This window comes from Haliaeetus leucocephalus, unplaced genomic scaffold, assembly GCF_000737465.1.
Source record: "Haliaeetus leucocephalus isolate CR32 unplaced genomic scaffold, Haliaeetus_leucocephalus-4.0 Scaffold992, whole genome shotgun sequence".
NCBI lineage: Eukaryota > Metazoa > Chordata > Aves > Accipitriformes > Accipitridae > Haliaeetus > Haliaeetus leucocephalus.
Window position 1 is genome coordinate 3,890,789 of NW_010973428.1, and position 23,703 is coordinate 3,914,491.

The 23,703-nt window shown below is 34.8% G+C and overlaps 1 protein-coding gene across 10 annotated transcripts in view; it reads left to right on the plus strand.

Annotated features, from left to right (window-relative positions):
* The window catches only part of STXBP5 (syntaxin binding protein 5 (tomosyn)), a 118,460-nt gene that overhangs the window by 58,052 nt on the left and 36,705 nt on the right, over positions 1–23,703 (plus strand). For 9 of the 10 annotated variants that reach the window (XR_775438.1, XM_010584513.1, XM_010584515.1 and 6 more), the window contains exons 8-17: positions 4,634–4,757; positions 6,072–6,150; positions 12,270–12,424; positions 13,490–13,562; positions 15,788–15,935; positions 16,340–16,407; positions 17,491–17,531; positions 19,621–19,841; positions 21,365–21,543; positions 23,368–23,493. Coding sequence is in view for 9 of the 10 variants with exons in the window: in XM_010584513.1 (XP_010582815.1) it covers positions 4,634–4,757; positions 6,072–6,150; positions 12,270–12,424; positions 13,490–13,562; positions 15,788–15,935; positions 16,340–16,407; positions 17,491–17,531; positions 19,621–19,841; positions 21,365–21,543; positions 23,368–23,493 (1,214 nt within the window). In the remaining variant the exon portion in view is untranslated. The remainder of the gene's footprint in view (positions 1–4,633; positions 4,758–6,071; positions 6,151–12,269; positions 12,425–13,489; positions 13,563–15,787; positions 15,936–16,339; positions 16,408–17,490; positions 17,532–19,620; positions 19,842–21,364; positions 21,544–23,367; positions 23,494–23,703) is intronic. The other variant, XM_010584516.1, reaches the window with a different exon arrangement.

A 23,703-nucleotide genomic window follows, 5' to 3' on the forward strand; every position in this document is an offset into this window, starting at 1 on the left:
TTACAAGTCATGCACAGTATGATGGCTCAATTAATGGCACAAGAGAGTAATGGATCATAGTCAAATCCGGAGAATGACGAAAGGAATTCTCCATGATTCTGGTGCATTCCTGTGGGAAAGTATGCAGAAATTTTGCCAAAGATTGTGTTATAATTGAAAAACAAGCAAGGAGGTGCATACTCTTTAAAAAAAAAAAAAGCCAGTTTAGTCTAGATTTTTTTTCTTTTCCGAGTTGTAGCAACTGTATTTGCAGTAGTCTAAACTTGGTATTAGAAAAATGGGTTAAAAAAAGTCTTAGAAACAGGGTAAACTGCTTAAATTAACAGGTTTTATGTTCACATCAAAGTATCAGTAAATTTCTGCATGTATCTTGTCTTGCAGGAAGATAGGTTATGAAGACCGGTCTCAAACTGTTCTGAAATGGTATGCATATAATGAGCTGTAGGGTTAAAATAAGTCTGTAGGAATTGAAAAGAAAGGGATTTTTTGTATATGTATTTTATGAATTGAAACAGTTAAATCCCGTGGTAGAAAAATACAATCAAACTTGGGTCTTTATTGATGAACTTGTCTCTTAAATCATAGGGCTGTATTTGGAATTATTAATTTTTCTACCTCTTTAAAGAACCAAGAAATAATAGTGATTTCTAGGGATATCGACAAGCTATTGCAGCAGTAAAATTGAATTTAATAAAATGTTTTTAAACATGCATTAATCCCTTTAAAAAGCTAGTGATCTGCTTAAGATATTTCTGTAGGAGACTTGTGTATAAATGCTTTTAATTTTGTTCCTCAGACTTTTTCTTATTTGTGATTGTACTTCACAGTCCTACAGTCTCCCTCAGGTAACTGTTGCAGTCACTGCAGGAATGTCTCCTTCTGAAAATCAGATACGTTCACCTTCTTTGCAGGCAGCATAGCAGTCATTTTTCCGCATGGGATAATCCTCCTGGAACAGATGGTGAAAGTGAGGCTTCCTTTGTGCACAGCCTGTCTCCACTTAATACTCTAGGATGGTTAATCTATATGTTTCTGGTTAAGTTTTGGCATATGTGGGACAGCACAGTCAATCATGCTGTGCTTGTTAATCAAAACAGTAAGATTTGATATCCACACACACCCCTGCCAAAAAAACCCCAACACATAATTGTCTCAGAAGTTCAGAAGTTTTGAAACAAACTTCAATATAGTCCAGAACAGCTACCTTAACTTCGAATCAAAGTGAAGGGGATAGTAGGAGTAATTTTAATAAGAAACTGTTAGTTATACTTAAGTAAAGATTTATTTAGATAGGTTTTTTTGTTGTTTGGTTTTTTTAAGAGAGCATTCTCTGTGTAAGTTCTTGTAAAGATTCCCTGTATTTGGTGCATGTGTTACCTGTGCAGACAACTCCTCTTAAGGATACAAACACCTTGAGACTTAAATACAGTAACAGTCCTCTGTGGTACTAGTGCATGATCTTGTCATAAGGGATTACTGTGTGTTTGGGATCCGTAGGACCAGTGATATATTCCACAAAAATATTTGAGATGATTGAATTGGCACCAGCTGATTTAAGCACATTGCTGCATTATGGTAAGAAAAGAGTACCAGTTGAAGTTTTAAGTCAAGATGAGAATTATGATTAAAACTGAGAGTTTTATTCTGAATCAGTAAGTTTTGTGTAAAATATTGGAAAAATATATTACTCCTAGGGGCTTTTTAGTGTCGAAGAATCTATGTATAGATTTGCAGCCTCGGTGGTTTCTGACTGATTTTTCTATCTTGGATGTTATGCTTTCTTTCTATCACTAATATTAACCCTGGAAAAAAATGTCAAAACTTTTGCTCTTGAGTATTGGGGTGATTTTCCAGTTATCAGTTTTGTTTTGGTGATTGAGGCTACTGATATCAACCAACTAGTGCCACCTAAAGTTATTGTACTTTTTTCATTGTAACTGACTTGTCACTGTAGATATGCTAGCCTGTTGCATACCTAGAGATTATGCTACAGCTACTTACAGGTCTGGTTTTATTTTTCAGGCTTACAAAAAGTTGTGAATTGTGTAACAGCAAAGGATAGTGCTCTGTACCAAAGCTTATCACACTCAGCCCACAGAATTGTTAGTTGGATTATTTTAAAACTACATAAAACATGTATTTTTGTTATGCTTTAAGTGATATTTAGCTGCATTGCTAAAAGTAACCAGATGCTCTATAAAACTAGACAATAAATAGCTATAAAGCCAAAGACCTCATTATTCTCTTTGAGTGTTCTTTCCATCCCATCAGGTTCCTTGCTGAAATTAAGTGATAGCAGTCACCCTTCTCCTTAGCGCTCAGTTTATCAGATCTTTCTATATTCTTAAGCATTAATGCAGTTTCAACAGTAATGGGGTGTTGCATTTCCTTCCTCTTGACCTTCTTTTTCAAGAAAAGGAAAAAAGTGTTAATCTCTTAGATTTATCCTTCTATAAAGCTTGCTTTCTTACTGGTTCTTAAGACCTATTTCTACATAAATGTGTATCAAAAACTGTTCTGTTTATTTACACTATGGGCTGCCTACTGTTGTCAGGGTTAGACTCCACATGGGAGAGTATTTAAAACATACTTATTACATTGTATTGCTAGTCATAGTACAGATAATTTCTTTTCTTAGTGAAAAGAGCTTTTTGAAATGCAACCTTTGCTTTACTGAGTCTGCACTTTAAAACTTGCTGATCCCTGACTTTGGTACTATATTGCTAAATAAAAACAAATTTTCAATATTTATGCAAAATTTCTTTCATAATACCCGCTTTTATTTGCTAAATAAAAATTTATTTTACAGCTAGAATGAGCAAGACTATTTCACTTTGACTCTAGGAGACTTCATGTGAGATGTCTAGGTTTCTGAGCTACATAGGTATAGATGTGATACTGGTACACTGAATCTGTCTTCTAAAAAAAAAATCTATAGTGATTCCACACTGCATAGGGAACAAGATTAAATTTCACTAAGAAATACTAAACTTAGTTAATCTGTAGTTTACAGATATCCGGATCTTCTACTGCTTTAAGTTGGAAAAGTTATTACTAGAGACTCTACACTCATGTGGTGTAGTAATTTTCCTCTGTCTGTTGTTTAATCTCTGGATTCTCCCAATCATATTGCTGGAAACTGTCTTGGTTTTCTGTATAATCTCATGAAATGTGAAGATCTGATCTGTGTATAATCAATTAGGCAAAGCTAGCTTACATCTTTTTTTTATGTGATTTGCTCTTCACCTAGTAATTTACTGCCTAAGCTTTCACTGCTATTTAGGGTTCCTTACTACTCACGCACCTGGGTTTCCTCACGGAGGAAATCTCTATGTACCTGGGAAGCTGGGGTGAGTGTAAGCCCTGCTTACAGACAAAATCTCTGAGTGTGTCCACTCAAAAGATGGTATTGTACAGCCCATCAGCTTTCACATATTCAGGTCCTGCTTTCAGTTTTTCTGGAGTAATGTCTTTACCATAAGTATTAAGCAAATCTACCTTCTCAGAAATATCAAAGTTCCATACTTCAAGCAGGTAATACTTCCTTCTGCACCTTTTGGGTAGTAGAGAAATACTTTGGGTTTTCATTGTTTATTGATATTTTCATGCTATAACTAAAATTCCCTCACACATCACCTAATGATTTCATAATGTGTCCATGTACTAATAGAGATACTGGAAACAAAAATGGCACCAATCTTTTCTTACTAGTTAATCTATTTGCCTTATTTGTACTCTCTGCTTCATTGTTTACTCTTCTCTTACCTTAAGGCAGTGACTAGATTTCATTTAGTCAGCTTTTTTTCTGCTGTAAGATTTTATGTGGCATGGCTTAATCATTCTGTTCCTAGTTTTATGAATATAAAGATGTTTCTATATTCATGGAAAGATTTATTAGTAGATTCCTACACTTGCCTGTACCTCAGTACTGCCATTGAAACATTAGAATGCTTATTCAAGCTAATATTTTGGTTTTTTATAGTGTTCCCCAAGTGATTTTACAGATTTAACTGATGAGGAAATTAATGTAAAGGGATTTCTTCCAAACCTGCTGAAGCAGAACTGTTTCAAAGAAGAATCTTTGTATTAGCAGCTGCTAAAATGATCATTATTCCTCATCATTTCCAAAACATCTTATCATTACTTCAATTCTTGTTTTACTTAGGTTCTCAGCCCATGCTTGCCTCTTGTGCATATCCACATAGATATCTCAAAATGCCATTCCTAATAATCCCATGAAGTAGATAGGGTTGTTGGTTTTTTTGTATGGACAGTGTATTTTTCCTGATAAAAAAGATTTTGGTTAGAAAGCTCAAATAAATGCTTGCAGTTATTCTGTGCATGTTATCCATTGAAAAAAATGTTAATATTACACTGAGGAGGATTTTGTTCCCCTTAAAAAATACTGTCTTCATTGTAGTGACATGTTTATGGATAACGTATATCTGAAAGAAGTACTTATGAACCAAAAACTTACCATGGGTAAATTAAGATGTACTAAAAGCAGTATGATTTAATTAGTACTTTCTCTAATTTCCTTTTGCTGTCTAATGTCATTGAGGAAGGAGTAAGGATAAAACAATGCTAAGATACTCAACTTACAATGTTCTGTTTCTTCTCTTTTCTTGCATAGGCTATCCACTCTGTGGCTTGGCATCATGAAGGAAAACAATTTATTTGTAGCCATTCAGATGGTACCTTGACCATATGGAATGTAAAATCTCCTACCAAACCTTTCCAGACAATCACTCCACATGGTAAGATGAAAATGGATACCCACTGTGTTTGACAGCTCTTAAAACAGAGAGAGCTTATTTTTAATAGAAGTGTGTTTTGCAAAACCAAGTATTAAAAATACACTTGCAGTGCAAGTAAAAAAACTTTCTCTGTCATACTAAATTCTGATTGATTTCATTAAAAAAAGTCTTTATGAAATAAGAATCCAAATCACTGCAGTTCTGTCTAAATCTCTGAACTTTAAGCTCGCCTTTCACACAATGGCATTGAACTCAAAATTAACTAATGTATATTTTGCAGGGCTTGCTTTTTGCTTGACATTACAGTCCCATATGTTGTTTAAAATACATATAAGCAAGCATCTGTTTCATGTATAAATGTGTAGATTACCATATAAATTCTTGGAAAGATTTGTAACAGAGTAAGACTAGCATCTGGTAAGATGTTCCCACTTCTCCACTTCTCAGAAGACTTGCATTAATGTTAATCTAGGAAATTAACATTGCATGTTGTTCTTCTGTGAAATATGCTGCTGCTCTTCAAAAAAAAGTTCTATACAAATGCCAGGTTTGCATGGTGTGTATGTGTCTAAGTCATGTCTTAGGAACTTATTTACCTCAGATACTTAAGTGTGAATGTAATAGGATAATCTGTGAGGTTATGTTGTAATTGTAGTACAAGATGGTGTAGTTGAGCATCCTGGTTTGCCTCTCTGAGCCTCTAGCAAGTCCAGAGGCTCACATTTCTATTAATGTTCAGGTAGAAAAAATGCATATTTACACCGTACTCTTAATTTCTACTGACTCCATGGGCAATTGTATCTGTAGAAGCTTTAGTTGCTAATAGTCCACAGCTGAGAGAGCAGGCCTTCATGTTCAAATTCAGGTCTTAGCCTTTAAGGATACCACTCAGAATAAACCTCTTTTTACTTGTAAGCTGACCAATTTTGATTGCAAAATGGTAGACATGAGATAATTTTAAATCTTAGTGCTACTTATAATCCTCCCCTAAAAAAGTTGTTTTGGTTTTGAAAACAAATATTCTACAATGCTTCAAAAAAACCCCCAACAAACAAAAAACCGAAAAACCCAAACCCGGACAAACAAAAAAACCCCACCAATGAAAAAAAACCCTAGACCTAAATATTCTAGGTTGTTGTATTGAGTTTTAACAAATCTTTAATGGTATTATTCCAAGGCATACTCCATAATTGTCGGAGGTATTGAATATATGTTTGTATGAATGTCCTACTCTGCAAGTTGCATAATGAATTTCATAATTTGTCATGATGTTATGGAACTGTAAGACTAATATAAGAAAATAATTTACTTTAGGAAAGCAGCTGAAGGATGGAAAGAAGCCAGAACCCTGCAAACCTATTCTTAAGGTGGAATATAAAACAACTAGAGCTGGGTAAGACTTGTTTTGTATGCAAAATTAACATATGTAAAATAAATGCAGCTCTCTGGGAAGGTACTTTGTTTTCCAGTTGTTGGGATACATATCTTGATGGTGCTAAGCTATGGTAAAACAGCTGAAATAGTTTTGGTAAATCAGGTAAATTGCTGAATAAACTACAAAAACATGTGTGAACAAACTACTATATACAAACCTTAACTTAGGTAAAGATACTGCTAACGCATTATCTATATGCTTCTTCCATGCTACTAAACTCATGTATTTTTGCTCAATCTCTTGAGAATATTAAAGAAAAAAAGGCTGCTGAAGCACAGAAGACACTAAAGCACAGACCTGAAAAACTGAACTTTGACAAATAGTAGCCTGATGCAAATATTCTAAATTCTGAATATGTGTTCCTCCCCTAAAAATATTACTGACAGAAGCTTTTCTGGTAGAGTGCTGTAATTTATGCAGTGAATTGTGCCTAATTATGCACATTGAGAATGTAACGAAGCAGTAATTGCAACAAGAGGCTCAGATGGAGTTGCAGTGTCTTGAGTAGCATGTTTTGTTACCAACACTGCCATTAGGATTGAAGGATTTCATGAACTGTGTGGAATTTTTTATTTATGGTTCTGAAGTGGTTTAAAGAGTTTGAGTAAAAAGTGCGATATAAAGATAAAATATAAATGAAACCTGCTCAGCTATTTGTAAAGGTTGATTTTTTTTTATTTTTTAAATTTTCTTTTACTTGGGGGGATTTATGTATTGTTTTAATTTGCTTTCCAGACATTCAAATCTATAGAAGATTGTTACTTGATGTAATGTAGTTTTCTACTATATGTTAGTATACCCATACATACAGTATCAGTAGCTTTGTGTATTTTTATTGTTTGCTAATATGAGGTAAAGAGAAATTTAAGACTGTGGCTAACTCCCAGATGTATGAACATCTATGATCAATTGGAAAGCCATATTTTACTTGTAGCAGTCTACATCTGCCTGCATATTCTTTTCCAACTGAAATGTCAAAAGCTGATCTAAAGAAAGATACAGATAAGCAAAAGTAGTCTCAGCTTCAGCAAGTTACAATTTCTGCAATCAAAAGCCTTCTGTTATGAATAGTCATTCTGAAGGAAAAGATTAGTTTGAAGCTTGTTCTATGTAATTATAATATTACAATGTGAAAACTAGTTGACTTTTCACACAGTTTAAAGAGGAGCTTATTCTAGTATAATTTCTAAGAATACATAGCTCTTTGGGTAGACTACTTTTTCCTAGTGTGGGCTTTTGTTACACCTCTCATTTTCCAGTGTTCATCCAAACTGAATGTTTTGATGCATTTCGGTTTAGTATTTTCTCTCTAATATTTTCTTCATCTTCAGTGCACTTATAAATCTGTAACTGTTGTGATACTCTTCCAGAACTTCAATTAAAAAGAAAAAAAAAAAACAAACCAAAAACCCCCACAAAAACCGCAATCTGCACTGGTGGTGAAGCAGTGCACTGAAAATCTCCATTTGTTAACTTCTGCATGTACTTCAGTTCATACTTGAATTTTCGGTATCAATTGTAGTCTTACAAGAATTTTAAGGCAAGGCAGAACTACCTTTCAATGCTTAAAATTTTGAGTTTTTCTCTTTACCAATTGAAATTGGTTAGGTATGAACATGATACAATTTTGACTTTTAGGTAAAGCACTATCATTTGTTGTTTATGGTTTAATTTCTGTAGTGCAGAGGAGAATAATTTCTGCACAGGACCAAATTTTTTCTAGCTACTGAAAGAATATAAGAAACAAATCAAAATTGCTTCTGTAACAGTCTGCTCTAACAGTTCTTCAAAAACAAACCAAAAAAAAACCCACAAAAGAAAAGAAAACAAAAAAGCTTACAACATCTTTAAGAGGTATTGTTTAATGTATATTTAAGTTATTTCACCTAACTTCTTTATTGTGAAAAACAGTGAGTAACCATTCCATGTTCACATTTTCCGTGCTCTGTATGGAACTCTTAACATCTTTGTCACCTCTTCTTTCTTGCTCCTTCCTTATCCAGAGTGGTCTAGGATCTAGATTTGTTTCAATATCTCCTCATGCAGAAAACAATTCATTGATGTGATCTTACTTGTTTTCTTTTCTGGTTCTAATTCTAATAAACTGTTTTTTTGAGAAAAGGTGTCCAGAACCACACAGAAGGAAGGAACATAACTGATTGCAACCTGTAGTAGGGGCTACAGACACTATTCTTTCTACTTTTGCAGCTCTTATTAATCCTTTCTCACTTTTTTCCTCTATTAAGTTCTCCATATTATGAAGCTGGAGTCGGGGGAAACAGGACAGTGTGAGCCTTTTTCTGGTTCTTACAGACTACCTATTTATCTTTGCAGTCTGTGGTTTATCTGTTGCTGGGGTTTTTTTGTTTTTAAGTCTACTGCAGATAGTGCCTGTGAAGTCTCCAAAGCCAAAGTTGTTTACCCTACAGCAGTAGTATGTCTGTACCTTTACTTCTGGCTATTTAATATTGGCAGTCCTGTACGTGGGCTATGGAGTAGAAAAGGCAAGTTCTTGATATATTCCTTGAGCAAACTGGCATAATTTTTCAATCCCACAGCATAATGTCATTATTCCCCAGCCATTTAAGTTCATCTAAAATACTCTATCCCTTTTTGAAGCAGTGAGTTCCAAAGGTAGTTTACCTTTTGAGCTTCCTGATATGGTTTCCATGTTGCCTTTTATGCATACTTTTCTGTCTAAAGTGAAATTAGAGAAGCTCTTGAGCTTCCTAATGCCATTTTCCGCTCCTCCAGATTCAGTCCCTTACAGTATTTACTCTGTTTGATGTTAGCATTATGGTAAAATTGCCCAAGCTTATTCTTTGCTACTAGAGCTCTGTGTATAAATTAGAGTTCAAAAGTGTCCCTGTAAAACAAAAAAACAATACAAAACAAAAAAAAAGTATTGGTAGCTAATGCAGCTGTCATTGACTAACTGCAGACAGTACCTCTTAGCAAGATGGATGTATATAATTGGGAACCAGGGGTTACAATAATAATAACAACAACAAGGTCTCCAGATAAGTAAAAGTTCTTGATCTGTTAATTTAGTTTGAACAGCACTATTTTTTTGTGTGAGCTTGTTGGTTCAAAAGCACAATTCCCAAAATGAATTTGTAATTTATCTTTGCTACTACTTCAAGATTTCTAGTCTTAAGCTAAACTAACTCTTGAAGTCTTTTCTACTTTTACTACTAGGGATTAACTTGACAAATTCACCCATGGTTTGAAAAGTAAGCCAACTGGTACCAATGGCCTGGCTTCTGTATATACTGTTCTGTCTCACATCCAGATTGCTAGAAACTGCCCAACATTTGACAGTTTACTTTTAAAATTGAGCAGAAACCTCCTCCAGGCTTGTGAGCCAGTCAGCTCTCAGTTGTATTATGTTTTCATATGCTGCAAGACCTAATACTGTGTTTTCTGAAATTCTTTTCAATGAAACATTGCCTCCCATGTAGTGAATTTTTTTATAGTGTTCTCCAAGTGATTTTACAGATTTAACTGATGAGGAAATTAATGTAAAGGGATTGCTTCCAAGCCTGCTGAAGCAGAACTGTTTCAAAGAAGAATCTCTGTATTAGCAGCTGCTAAAAATGCTATATATGAGTTCTCTAATAGCTGAGCACTGCTTTTTGTTAAATGTTTTCTACTGTTTCACATAGGTCAAATGTAACTATCAAAGTTGGAGCAATCTCATCTATTATGTACAGTACCGTTTTTTTTATTCTAAATTATGTCTTTCTATTTAACATTCATGTGCACTAACCTTTTAATATGTATCACAACTGAAGGACAACACTAAATATTTAATTAGAAAACACACAGCTTGTGTTCGTGGTAAATCCATGGTTTCATAAAAATATTAAAAGTTCATACACAAACCTGTATTAGTCTTTCTGGCAGACTAAAGTCAACTTTAATCCTTGATTCATCTGTGAAAAATCCGTGTGACAGATCAGTGTGATCTGTTTTTAGCTCTTCCATTCTTTGTTTCATAAGGATACAGACTCTGGCAAGCCTGCCCAAAGCAATGTGATTACCTTGAGAAATAAAACCAGGAGAAACCAGCATGCAGTTTTCACTGTGATGTGTGAAACTTAGAAACTGAAATTTGTCACTTTGTTGTCAGTTGATCTTGGTGAACCTGCAAATCTAATAATTACTACAAATTGTCCTGGCAGCATTATTGTTTAAAAAATAGACAAAAGTAGACAAAAAATATTACAATAAATCATTCCAGCACAATGAGATACTGCAAGTATATCACACCAGTATTTTTTTTCTTCATTGACATCCTGAAAAATAGCAGCTTTAATTTAAGTTTGTCCTTTTCCTGAATTTACTTCATGGACCTGACCATAAAAGATTGTCTGAAGTTCCAGTATGAAGAATTGAGATTAAATGAAAACTTGGAGAAAACTTACTTCTTTTCTAGAAATAAACTTTGGGCTACTGTTGGAGGCAGGATATTGAACTTGGTGGATCCATGGTCTAATTTATGGCCATTCCTTTGAGGTCTCTTCCTCAGCCAGCAGAACTCTTTGATGCTATCAACTCTTCAGTCATAGGGCTTTCTGAAGGATCAGGCAGATTGTGCAATAACTGTAGAAATTGAAAGCTTATCTCGGTCTGCTTTGCCTTTAATGCTACAAACACAGAGCACATTTCAGCCAAGCCTTAAACTCATGAAGGGCAGCATGTGCATAAACTAAACCCTTCATACACAGTTTTCAAGAAGAAAGATGTACCTAATCTGTCACTTTGTGTTTCAAATGCTAACTAGTGAAGGCCGTTTAGACAGTATGGGAAATACGGTGTTATAGAAAAAGACAAAAAATAAAAGATCTCTTCAGCCTCTTTTTCACAACGTGTCAGGATGGTTTGGGTTTTTTTCCCCCCCTACAAATTTTTTCCAGATACTGACATAGTAGCTGCTTCCAAGGTAGACATAAACAAAGGGGTAGGATTCTTACCTAAGTAAGCATAAAAGTAGATCAGAGGAATTTCACGCTCTTAAGTGCCTATTTTTCCTCCAGAAATATAACCTGGAATTTGAGGCAATAGTCAATAATAGGTGGAATTTCTTGAGCTGTGTACTTATAAACAGTCTGCTCTTTAAAAGGTATTATGCCCTATTTTAAACATAAACAGTATTAAAATGAGTGATGACGTTTGATAATCAGGAAAGAAGAAAATACCTAGCAAAACAAATATATTCATCTTGTTTTTCAATAAATTAAATACTAAACCACATATTCTGTACATATTAGAGCAAATGTGGATGTGTTTAAAAGTATGTTTCTGTAAAGACTTTAAAAAAATTTTAAGGGAAGCCTCTAACCTTTTTTCAAGACTAGAAGAAATATTTTTGCTTTGCTATACTCAGCCATTTAATTATGCAGGAGGAGTAGTCTATGGCAGAGTAGTTCCTTGAATTTTGTGTGTGGTGTTGGGGGCAGGGGGAATGTATAAAATGTCTAAAGTAAGTGTGTAATGAGACAGCTATGGGCATTTATTTATGTCTTTGCTTCTTAAAAGACGTTAGGTCTTCGGAGCTTATCAAGCAGCCAGTTGCTTTTCCAAGACAGTCATATTATTGTGATGGCAAAATTACTTTACACTGTTTACAAAAATGTTGGTCCTTCAAAATTTAGGATGATTCTGTACAGGAAGAAAATGGGACTATTTCTTCCTGATCCTGCTAGAATATTTTATAGTATGGATAAATGGGGCTGTTGGCAAATCTGAATCTGCAGTTCAGTAGAAAAGAAACAATTCTAAAGTTTAACTAAATTAAAAAAAAAAATCTTGTCTTTGGAAGCAGTTGCAAAGATTGGTTAAATAAGCAATATAGAACAAAAGGTCTGACGAATTATAGTCTTCTAACTCTCGGGTTTTAGGTTTTGAAACACATACCCAAGCTACAAATTGCATGGAGAGCTGGTTTGCATTATCCTTAATGTATCGCTGCTTAATGATATCTCATTGAACCTTATAATAAGGTTACAAAATTCACCCAGTCTCTTTTAATGTATTATCTTGGTGTGATCCTAAATGCCTCTGCTTTATTCCAGGGAGCCTTTCATCATTCTCTCAGGAGGCTTGTCATATGACACTGTAGGAAGACGACCGTGTTTAACAGTTATGCATGGAAAAAGTACTGCTGTGCTAGAAATGGATTATTCTATTGTTGATTTTCTAACCCTCTGTGAAACACCATATCCTAATGGTAGGCTTTGGAAAGATTTTTCTCAGTACCTTGACCTCTTCTCTTTGGAGTTTTATCCCATCAGAATATTCTTTACTATTGCCTTTCTGTTTTATCTCTGGGGATCAGACTGCAGCAGCAACATCTGTTATCCCCATTGTCTGAAGTATGTTTTATTCCCGAAGCATCATAATACAATAGTTTATTATAAAACCTATTTTGCTTCTAGAAGAATGCCAATTACTGGTTCCATGGTTTTTCCTTTTTTTTAATCCCGAAAGCACATGCAGACAAAAAGTAGCATTACAATTTTAAGCTGTAGTTACTGCAGCAGATGTGTTCATTAATATTTATTTAAGCACATAAGACCTTTCCAGTCAATGCTAAATCTTGATTAGCATTTGTGCAGTACTCTTAACTTTTAGTGACTTTATTCATTCCAGTACTCACATGAAGTTCATGACTAACCTGTAATCTCTCTTCTGTAGAAGGGGATTTTTTTTATCACAGTTTAGGTAGTTGTCCCAGTTTAATAGTGCCGATGACTTCAATGTTTTTAGCTGTCAACTTCCAGCAGAGTATATAAAACTGCTTAGCTCAGAATTGAGGTCTGCCTGAAAAAGGGAAAGATAAACTTTGGAAACTCCTTCAATTTTCTTATTTTAGTGTCAAGTCAGCTGTCTTTCAATCCATTTTGTAAGCAATTAGAATTTAAACCCCACTGAATAAGAGGAAAAGCAGTTTGGGGGGGGAGGATGTTATTGTTCAGTAATTGGCTCTTTCTCAAGAATACTGCTTATACAAGTTCCTCTGCAAGTTCCTTTTCCTGTTATTTGAGCTATTCAAATGGTTCTAGCAAACTGGAAGAGAGTTGAGAACATTGAATTAAAGGGAGAATATGGCTTCTCCAGACTTAACTTGGAGTATTCAGGGGAGTGAGTGTATAAAATATCTCCGGAAACTATAGACATCTAAGTGGGTTTTCTACTCCTGAGTGATAGAGTGCAAGGCCTGCTCACATTCTTGGGGCTGTGCATACAAGAACTACATTTACCAATAAGTAACTTTTTTCTTTCTTGTTTTCAGACTTTCAGGAACCATACGCTGTAGTTGTTCTCCTAGAAAAGGACTTAGTACTGATTGACCTTGCACAAAATGGGTAAGAATCTTGTGTAGTCTTTTTAATGGTTGCCTGCAGTGATCAGCCTGTTGTTCTCTGTTGTTCTGCTCTATAGCTTTTTAATCTACTGTAATACCTCCCTGTCCAGAACATAAAATTTTGAATATTAAATATAAGGTTTCTTCAGCAGAACTAAGTATCTTTATAGATCAACTTTTCTCAGGTTAATATGTAGTAGATGAGTAGAATATTATGTGACTTTTTCCAGGTTTGATTGACTGACAGAAATTACTGATCACTGCTGCTTTTTAATTATCACAGTTTATTTTGAAGCTGATTCTTTAGTGCTATGGGGGAGCTCAGAATTTTGGGGAAGGGAGCAGGGGGAACAACTATTCAGATAAGGCAGGTAATTTTGGCTGACACTGAGTGTTGTTGTTACCACATAAATACTTGCTGATTTTATTGCCAAATGCATTGCTATCTGTTTTGCTTAAAGTAACTCAATACTGATGCAATAAATATCATATATGTAAAATGAGAATGGTAACATCTACTTCCTGGTTTACTACTGTGGTAAGAGGTTGCTTAAAATTAGTATCCTATTACAGTTTTCACAACTAATACTTGTCTAACCCATTTTGAGTCTCCTGTTACTTTGTCCATGGAACAGTCCTTATAATCTATTAAGTGGTGATTAAAAATTCTGGATCCTACAAATTTTTCTATCAAGGATTTTGAAATTAGTATAGGCAGTAAAAACTAACTATTAAGGGATTAGTAGCAGAGGAACCAGACATATAAGATCTTTGTAGTGTTCCTGATTAAAAGTCACCAGTGGTCAATGAATTAAAAAAATCCTTGCGAAGAACATCCTTCTAGGGCAAACCAAAAACCTGTAAATATGTATCCTCAGAGTCAATGGTTATACCTTAGCTAATGAAGACTCTATTGAATTTGGAAGAAGGTCAAGTTTAGTCCTAATATCTCTGCAGCTACTGAACAATTTCATTTAGTTTTTCCCAATCTTACATGGCCATATGCTGTATCCAAAATTTGTTTCTGATATACCAAGGGCATTAAGCTTCCAACATTCATATGTTGAAAGATGAATAAAACAAGTTTTAATGAGCTTGAAATAAAACGGTTTGTACAAGGCTTTTTTTCTTAAGTGAAAGTTTGCAGTGCCTGAAATTTGAAGTCATGTTAAGGCTTGTTCCATTTAATTTTAAAAAATCTTCAGCAGCTATGTTTTTAGAAGACTTACGATGGTCTTTTTTACAAATGACTTGCAAAGTATTAATTGTTTCACACCTGAAAAGCAATTAATAGTTTTTTTGCTACAGGAGGTTTCCTTTTGCCCTGTGTCATATGGATTTATCATGTTTTGTTAAAATTAAGCCTCTTTTCCATTTGATTTTTAGAATATTGTTTTAGCTTTCCAGATAGGTCTGTATAAAGTTATTGATATGCAGAATATTTTCATCTGTTGATAATTTTTCCTTTAGATGAGTTAAGAGGCTGTGTCCCTTTTGGCCCCTCTCAAAAAAAAAAAAAAAAAAAAAAAAAGGCAGGGAGGAAACGTATGGATAGTATGCATTTCTCTGGAGATAAATGTTCTTGGAACACAGATGTATTTACCTCTTATTATTATTGGCTTTTTTCCCTCATTAAGGCTCTGTGACTTTTCTGATGGAGGTGATGGTGGGGAGTATATATATGTGTGTGTGTGTTTGCTTCTAATTGGTAATGGAGTGTTGCTATCTATAGCTTTCAGAAAGTGATCTTGGAGTTGCAAGTAGGTTATGAAAAGTGCTGGAAGACTTTGTCCAAGAACAGTATAATAATACAAAGTGGGAAGTGGAGTCTTCCCATCTTTCTCCCTGGAGGAATAGACTGAAGAGTTAGAAATAAATTCGTAGCTCCACATTACTACAACTAGGACTTGGTAACTTCAGTTTTTCACAGGCAATTAAAATAGTAAGCTCTTAAAAATAGGAAACTATAGGGAATAGCGGTGTTCTAGAAATATTCTAGAAACAGTAAAAACTTTAGGTTCTGTCTAGAGTACTACACTACCTTGATAGCATACTGGATGAGCAGTAAAGCTGCATAGTATATTTGTTCATAATCTAATTTGATATGCATTTATTTTCCTCTAAATGAAAAGAACGCAAACTTAGTCTTTAGTGTTTTACTTGTGTTCCTCATTAAAAAAAAAAGTTTTTCTTAGATTAACAGTCATCCCCTTTCATCCATTAAAGGTACCCTATATTTGAGAATCCCTATCCTTTGACTATACACGAATCTCCGGTTACCTGTTGTGAATATTTTGCCGATTGTCCTGTGGACCTCATACCTGCACTCTATTCAGTTGGCGCTCGACAGAAACGTCAAGGTTACAGTAAGAAGGTACAACATCTACTACATACGTATGTATTTGAAAATACTGAAAATCAACAGCTCTAAACAACATAAGAGTGGCCATACTAAGACCAAAGATCTAGCTGACTTGTTATCCTGTCTTTGACAGTGGCTAATAGCAGATGTCTAGGGAGGATATAGCATATGTCAAGCCTATAGTCATGCTTTCCTGATGTGCTCCCATTGATTGCCGTATCACTGGAAGCTAAGGGACTTCCTGGAGCAGGGATGTTGTTTATAGCCCTTGATTATTTTTTTTCTCTGCAGTCGATATGTCTAATCACTTTTTGAAGATGTGAAATAATGGAATCTGCAGTATCTGCAGTAATTTCAATGGCTTAACTTTGCACTGTATGATATTTTCTTCCTCAGTGTATTTGTTAATCTTCCAGGAATGGCCTATCAGTGGAGGCAACTGGGGTTTGATCACTCAGAGTTATCCAGAGATAATTATTACAGGGTAAGTGACACCACAGTGTAGTAATAACTTTCTTAGCTGATTAAGTAGAAGTGAGAATATTTTGCGCCTCTTGTAGAAAACAATGTTCCAAGAGTGGTTTGAATGATTTAAAAAATTATGTTCACCAGACAAGTCATTTGCCTAATCTTCCTGAGGTGTTAAAAGGAAAGTAAAGCAAAATGTGGAGGAGAAGGTAGGAACAAAATGATAGCAGGTGTTTTACAGGGATTATTACTATGATGTGGTATTGCGATTATGTCTGCTTGCTATCAATATATGCTGGATGAAACTTACCTTTTATTCTTTAACTTTTGGAAAAGAGTTGAGTAGTGTTTTAAAGCACAGGAAGTCCATTAAATAGTTATTGAGTTCAGTTCTCAAAGGGAAGCCAATTTTTTTATTTCAAAAAGGACAACCAAATACTTAAATCTGTTTGTTTTGATCTCTTTTTGAGACTGATCCTTCTAATACTGCTCTAAGGAGCATAAACCAAATATAATTTGTAACCATGCAGTGCATCACTGAAAGTGAGAGCACTACTAAAGTTTTTTTTAGAACAGCCCGTTAACCGTAATGAGGATTACTGTCACTTTATGCTACACATTGGAGAAACGTTGAGAGACAGTCCTGAAAAAAAGTCTAGTCATCTGATTCTCAATTTCAAGGATAAATAAACAAGTTAGGTGACTCATTTACACTGAAATACAGTACATTTAGGCATCTCCTTTACAAGTGTAACTCCAAATAAATGGCAACTTTTAAGAAATAACACATGGCAAGGTATACCAAACTGCTTAATGGATATGCAGGTATCTGAAATCAGTATTTAAAATCGTAAATTAGTATTAGTACAGAGGAATTTCAGGGAGTTAGCCTCCAAAGGTTTTTTTAATCCCTTCTGTCCAAAGTAATTGGGGTGCATGTTTGCAAAATATCTGCTTCCAATAAATTGTGAAAATAAAGTGTCACTAAGAATACTAAAAAAACCATAATGCTAGCCATATATTTTCTAATCGGTAGCAAAGAGGTCTAACACTCCAACTAACCATTTTACCATCTTATTAATTTTTTAATATTTCATAGGCATGCTGATGGGTCAATCAAGTTTTGGGATGCCTCAGCAAGTAAGTGTTTTCAGTAGAGATTTTTTTCCTGTGCAGTAGGAGTTTTCTAAACTTACTGATTTCTCTAATGGAATGTAATTGCAGATTAGTTATTCTCATTATTTCCTGCCTCATGTAAAGTCAGTAACTCCATAGGAAACTGATTTAAAATTAAATAAAGTTCACATTATTTCTTAGTTAAGTGTTTCACTGTTTTTACCACCTCGGTGAAAATGCACTGGTAGTCCAAGGACCTGCTAGAATGGAAGAGTTCTAAAATTTTTTAGAAGCACCTTCAGAAGCACATTATTGAGCATTGAGATGCATGATGGGCAAATGCATTCCTTTTTAGTACAATTGAATTTCAGTAAGTTATTTCTGTCTTTTTAGACAGGAGAGAGGCATGTGTTTATAAGATATCAGCTCCCCATAAATTACAGTATCCAAAAATGAGAATTGGAACCAGTAGTAGTTCGTGCTAATAAAATGATCTAGGCATTTGTGAAGAAAGGCAGAACAGTAAAGACAAAACACTTTTCTTTGGTGGAACACTGAACAGGTCTGAAGAGTCTGATACCGTTTTACATTTCAGTTAAAGAGTCAGTTGCATCTGATGGTCTACACAGCTAACAGTGAGAAATGCAGTAAGAATTCAAATTAGAATGGACTGCAGAGAGTTAGATGTTTTAATTAATCTAGTTCTGACTAACCTTACTCTTGGTACTTAAAAGCTGTCTGAAGCAATCTTGGAATCATTATCAGTTGTCTTTGAAAACTTGTGGAAGACTGGTGAGATTCCAAAATGCTAAGGCGCGTGTGGGTGTGGGAGGGAACAGATGCAATGTATATGTTTAAAAACTAGGAGGAGTATTATCTGGAGTGTTATAGATCTTTAATTTCACTTTAGGGTGGGGGTAGAACCTGGGGGGGGGGACAACAATCCTGATTGATTGTCTGCACTTAAAAATTCTATTCAGCATAGATCTGTCAAAAAGATCCTGTTAAAGGCACTTAGTTTCTTTCTAAAACAGATAAATAAACCTGTTAAGGGAGAAACTGCAAGTATCCTGTATCTTGATTTTAAAACTTTTAAATCTCAATAGCACAGTCTTACAGATGAGCTAGAGAAGTGTGATTCTGGTAAAAGCACTGAAATATGGAAGAGGAGAAAGGATGCTATAAATTAAGTTTTCCTAATGATATAATTGGTATTTGTAGCAGTGATTTGGGCCATTGACTAGAGAATATGTCTGTGATGTCTGAAAGCAACACCAAGGCAGTTGAAAGAAAATGTAAGAAAGAATTAGAATTGCAATTAAGAATGATCTTGCTAATCATTGAATAGCATCCAAGACAATTTATTTGAATATAGGATCAATGATTTACACTCAAAACTTGTTCTGGGGGAAAAAAAAAAATGGAGATCTAATGGATTGTAGTGTCAGTGTTGCACAAAAAAAATAATCATTGGGATAAATAAGTGGGAATATCTGTAAAACCAACATGGAGTAACTCTTTCACAATTTTAAACTGTGACAAGGCCTCACTAGAACAGTTCTAGGAAAACGCTATCAAGAAAAATATGGACTGATCAGAGGGCAGCGCTTTTGAATGATCAGACAGGACAAAATAAAAATTACAGGAACTGGGGCTGTTAAGTCTGAGAAGACAGGTGAGAGGCCACGGATTTGAAATACTGTAAGGAGAAAGGAAAGGAGCTTTACTTTCTCTGCCATAGATAAGCTTAAGTTGTGGGTATGGCACATGTAACTAGATGTTATTGTTATAAAGAGATGCTTAAGTATAGTTAAGCCTTGAGAAGCTGTGAGGGCTTAGTTTATAACTGAAGCTTAGTACATGTCTATCAGGAAAAGTGGTGCTGTAGGGGGGGTTTATTTTATACTAACTGATCCTGCATTAGGCAAGTGGTGCACTGCATGGGCAGAGTGAACACAGGTATTCAATGCTTCTATTCTGCCCTCTTTTGTTTAATATAGTGGCTTTATCTATGAAGGGAAGTTTCTAAATTAAAAAAAAAAAAAATTAACAAGAGAAAAATACCTGTTTAGATCAAAACTAATTTTTTTTTTCTTTTCTGGTTTGTTCCTAGTAACGCTGCAAGTGCTCTATAAGCTAAAAACAGCCAAAGTATTTGAAAAATCCCGGAATAAAGATGACAGGCCAAACACAGATATAGTAGATGAAGATCCATATGCTATTCAGATCATCTCATGGTGTCCAGAAAGTAGAATGCTGTGCATAGCTGGAGTTTCTGCACATGTCATTATTTACAGGTTCAGCAAGCAGGAAGTGACAACAGAAGTCATTCCGGTAACTAGTATAACCATTTCTTAACTTTGTAGGATTTAGCTATAAGAATACTGTTGTAGCAATTTACTACTTCATTGTCTTTCATTGTATTAGTGAAATGGACAAACACAATTGCCTCAAAGTGAGATGTATTTTTGTGGAGGAAAAATAATAAATTATGAAATTTGGCAAAAAGTGAAAATTGCACACCAAGATTTTGGTTTTCATTAGCTTTTTCAGCTTTTGCAGCCAATAATCATTCTTTGTTCTATTTATCAAAGCAAATAGTGAATCAAAACTTGGCTGTATCCAGGGTAAAAAGAAAACAAGTGCATGAGATGTCGAGTTGGAGAATTTTCAAAGCTTTTAGGGAGTTGATTCCTTTTTTTTCCTTGATTCATAGTAATTACCACTTGTCTTGGTAAAACTTCTGCAGTATGCAGAGCTGGAAGAGCAAAAGCATGCCGGACGTGCCCTAAGGTCTCTTAAGGACTTTGCAGTGTCACTGTTTTATTCTGTATAAGATACAATGATGAGTTCTATTACAAGAGTTTGAGAAGTCCTTTGTTAAATCAGACACACACATGCAACTTTATCTGAATGTATGAGCTGAAAGCTAACTTGAAGCCATTTAATTATAAAATGTTGTATGTTCCAAGTAAAGCATTAATCATAATGTAGTTGGGTCCCGTCCCCCGCCCCTTATTTTGCCCCCTTCAGATAAGTCTCAGTTGAAGGAGATGAAGCATATTTTTTTTCCTTCTGGTGTTTACTTATGTACAAGTACATTCCCTTATGAGGGAATAGGTTTTTCTAAATGATTTTTACAAATCAGCCCCTAGCAAACTATTCTTCAGTAGTAGGAATGCTTTAGAAACAATAGTGTGTGGTTCTTTTTTTCAGTCCATGAGTTAAGTTATACTTTCCAGATGATGAGAATAAAACAGTGGAAAACTTTACACTGCGCTACAATTAATCCTAATATTGTTATAGATCCAGCAGAAGGAAATCTGAAGTCACGATGAACTCCACAGTTCTTTAAAATGTATGGTTTAGTTCAATGCAGCATCAAACATTGAACTAAGTCCCATGTGTACAGTGCTACAATAGTATAAAGTGTAGCTGTTTGTATGCCTTCAGCTCATCTTAGGTTTAGCATTCCTGAACTACATAAAACAAGTCCTCTTCATAGCTGAGAATTTTATGTGCACAGAATGATAATTAAATGGGTCTCGTATCCAATATTTAATTTCTTTCCAACATTAAGCATCAAACTTTTAAACATTGGGAAATAGGTTAGATTGTCAAGTTTTAGCAATCTTCAGATATTCAGTCTGTAGTAGTTAGTATGACTCTGTATTTCCAAAGACTACATGTGTGTGTTTAGGTTGCAGTGTTTATTAAACTACTGGTATCTTTTAAAAGATGGAAAAGTCCTGGATGCCACTTTCATCACTAGTATCTTCCGTTGCGCTTCATTTATTTCATATATAGTTTTTTGAAAGGCAAAGTTTATTGATAATTTTTTTTACTTTAATTTACAGATGCTGGAGGTACGTCTGTTATATGAAATAAATGATGTTGAGTCTCCAGATGGCGAGCAGGTGCCACCTTTACCAACTCCAGGCACAGGTTCCAATCCTCAGTCCATTGTTCCCCAGTCTCATCCATCTACTAGTAGCAGTTCATCTGATGGACTTCGTGATAATGTCCCATGTTTAAAGTAAGTATATTCTGTTATACTTTTGTTGAGTGTAAAACTTTACAAGAAGATGTGACGAGAATATATGTACTTTGATATAATTACAGAAATGTCATTGTTGGCGAAAATGTTTTATTTCTTTGAGCAACGTTTTCCAAATATCTGAAAGTTGAGATCTGTTCTAAGAAATTGTTGCAATCTTAGTTTCTTTAAATTTCATAAGTTGATTTAAAAAAAAATAAAATCTGAAAACTCTTACCTTATGACTGCTGCCTGCTTTAGGAAACTTTGGCATAGATGGTAGTATAATTAGAGATGCTCATGCTTTAGAGCAAATATTTTCAATAGCAGCAACATATAGTTACTTTGAAATTTTCTTGTCCATTGAAATGAATAGGCAAATTAATGTTTTGTGGCTCTCCTTAACTTTAGGCCAATTATGTCTGAAGAGATTTTACCTGTTAGTTTTCCAGAGCCTTAGGTTTTTAGAGCCAGATCAAAAGCAATGAAAATACTTACAAATAACTTAACTTAAAGGTAACTTTATCTATGCTTATAAATTTTTTTTTTTCATAACTTTCCAAGGGAAGTACTTTGTATTTTGGAAACAGGAAACAGAATCGAATAGATGTCCCATTCTCATGGATCTTCATTTTGCATGATGCCTCGTAGTGCTCACAGTGTAGGTCTTTGACCAATTTTCAGATTTTTTTTTTTAAATTGGGAGTTTTTTCCTTAAGGTTCTTTGTGTGTGAACTTTTACTCATTTGAGAAATGAAAGCTAAAAGACAACAATTTTTTTTACTCTTCTACAAGAGTGCATTATGAGGCCTCTATACCATCACCTTTTCCTTACACAATATACATTGAACTTCATTTTCAGATATAAAATGAAGAAATGTATGTACTTTTTGTTTTCTGAAGCTTTAAGGTCCCAACTTGGATTTTAATTCTTTGAGTGCATCCATCTAGAAAATAACTAATTCTGATGAGGTTATTTTATCTGGGTGGGTGTTTTCATATATTACTGGTTGTACAGAGTTGCAGAAGTGTCTTTCTAAAGAAAACTGGACAGAGTAGAGAAATTGGAAAATTTTGAATTTTTGTAAAATATTGGCAAACCAAAATATGCATTAAAGAGAATGAATGAGTTAAAATAAGAGGAATTCAGGAAGCAGAGGAGCTTATATTCTGTGTAACTTTTTTCACCTTTAAAGACGAGAAAGACCTAATCCTTCCTGGAGGACATTCATAAGTTTGTTCATCAGCATGCAAACAGAATCTTTCCAGGAGCTTCAATTCCCCCATTCCCAGGTTCATTCCGTACAACTTGGCTACCTTTATAATAATTTACCTTGCTTTCACTTTTTTCTACCGTATCATCAGCTTTTTGTTTGCATTTGTCTCAGTACATTGTGCTTTTGTTTCCTTTTTCAGTACACTTCTTCCACATGCATCCCTCACCCCCTTCCATTCTCTAAATCAGAGTTCTTCTGGGAACTCTGAAAAGAATGGGTAACACCTTCCTTTTAGACACTGAATGCCTTTATCTGTTCAAGTCAATATAGCATGTTAACACTGTTATGCCTTGCTCTGAAGAGGGGAGAAATGAAGTATTTGTGGTCATTGCTCAATTAAGTATCAATTAGGTAATGAATAAAAAGAGCCCTTGAAGAAGTGAATGACCAGTTCCAATGTGTTTTTTTCTGGTTGCTTGTGTTGATTTTTTGCAATTTCCAACTTTCTGAACTCCAGTGTGGTGTAGAATTTAATGAATTCTGAGCCCATAAGGAAAAAATGGAGACTGTGGAGAGTCATAAAAAGAGTCATTTGCTTACTTTGCAGAGTTAAAAATTCTCCTCTCAAGCAGTCTCCAGGCTACCAAATTGAGCTAGTTATCCAGCTAGTATGGGTGAGTGGAGAACCTCCTCAACAGATAACCAGCTTAGCAGTCAACTCGGCATATGGCCTGTAAGTATATTTGACAAAGTTCTTTTCATTATTCTGTTAAAGAGGTTTAAAATTATCTATTAAAAATTAGGTCTCCATGTGTGTTCACATAAGCTGCACAGCAACACGAGAGGCAGTCAGTCTCCTGTGCTTAAAAGATAATTCCTTTTGGGTCATGGCAGATCCTGATGATGTTAACATCAGAAACGAATCAGTATCACTCTTCCTCAC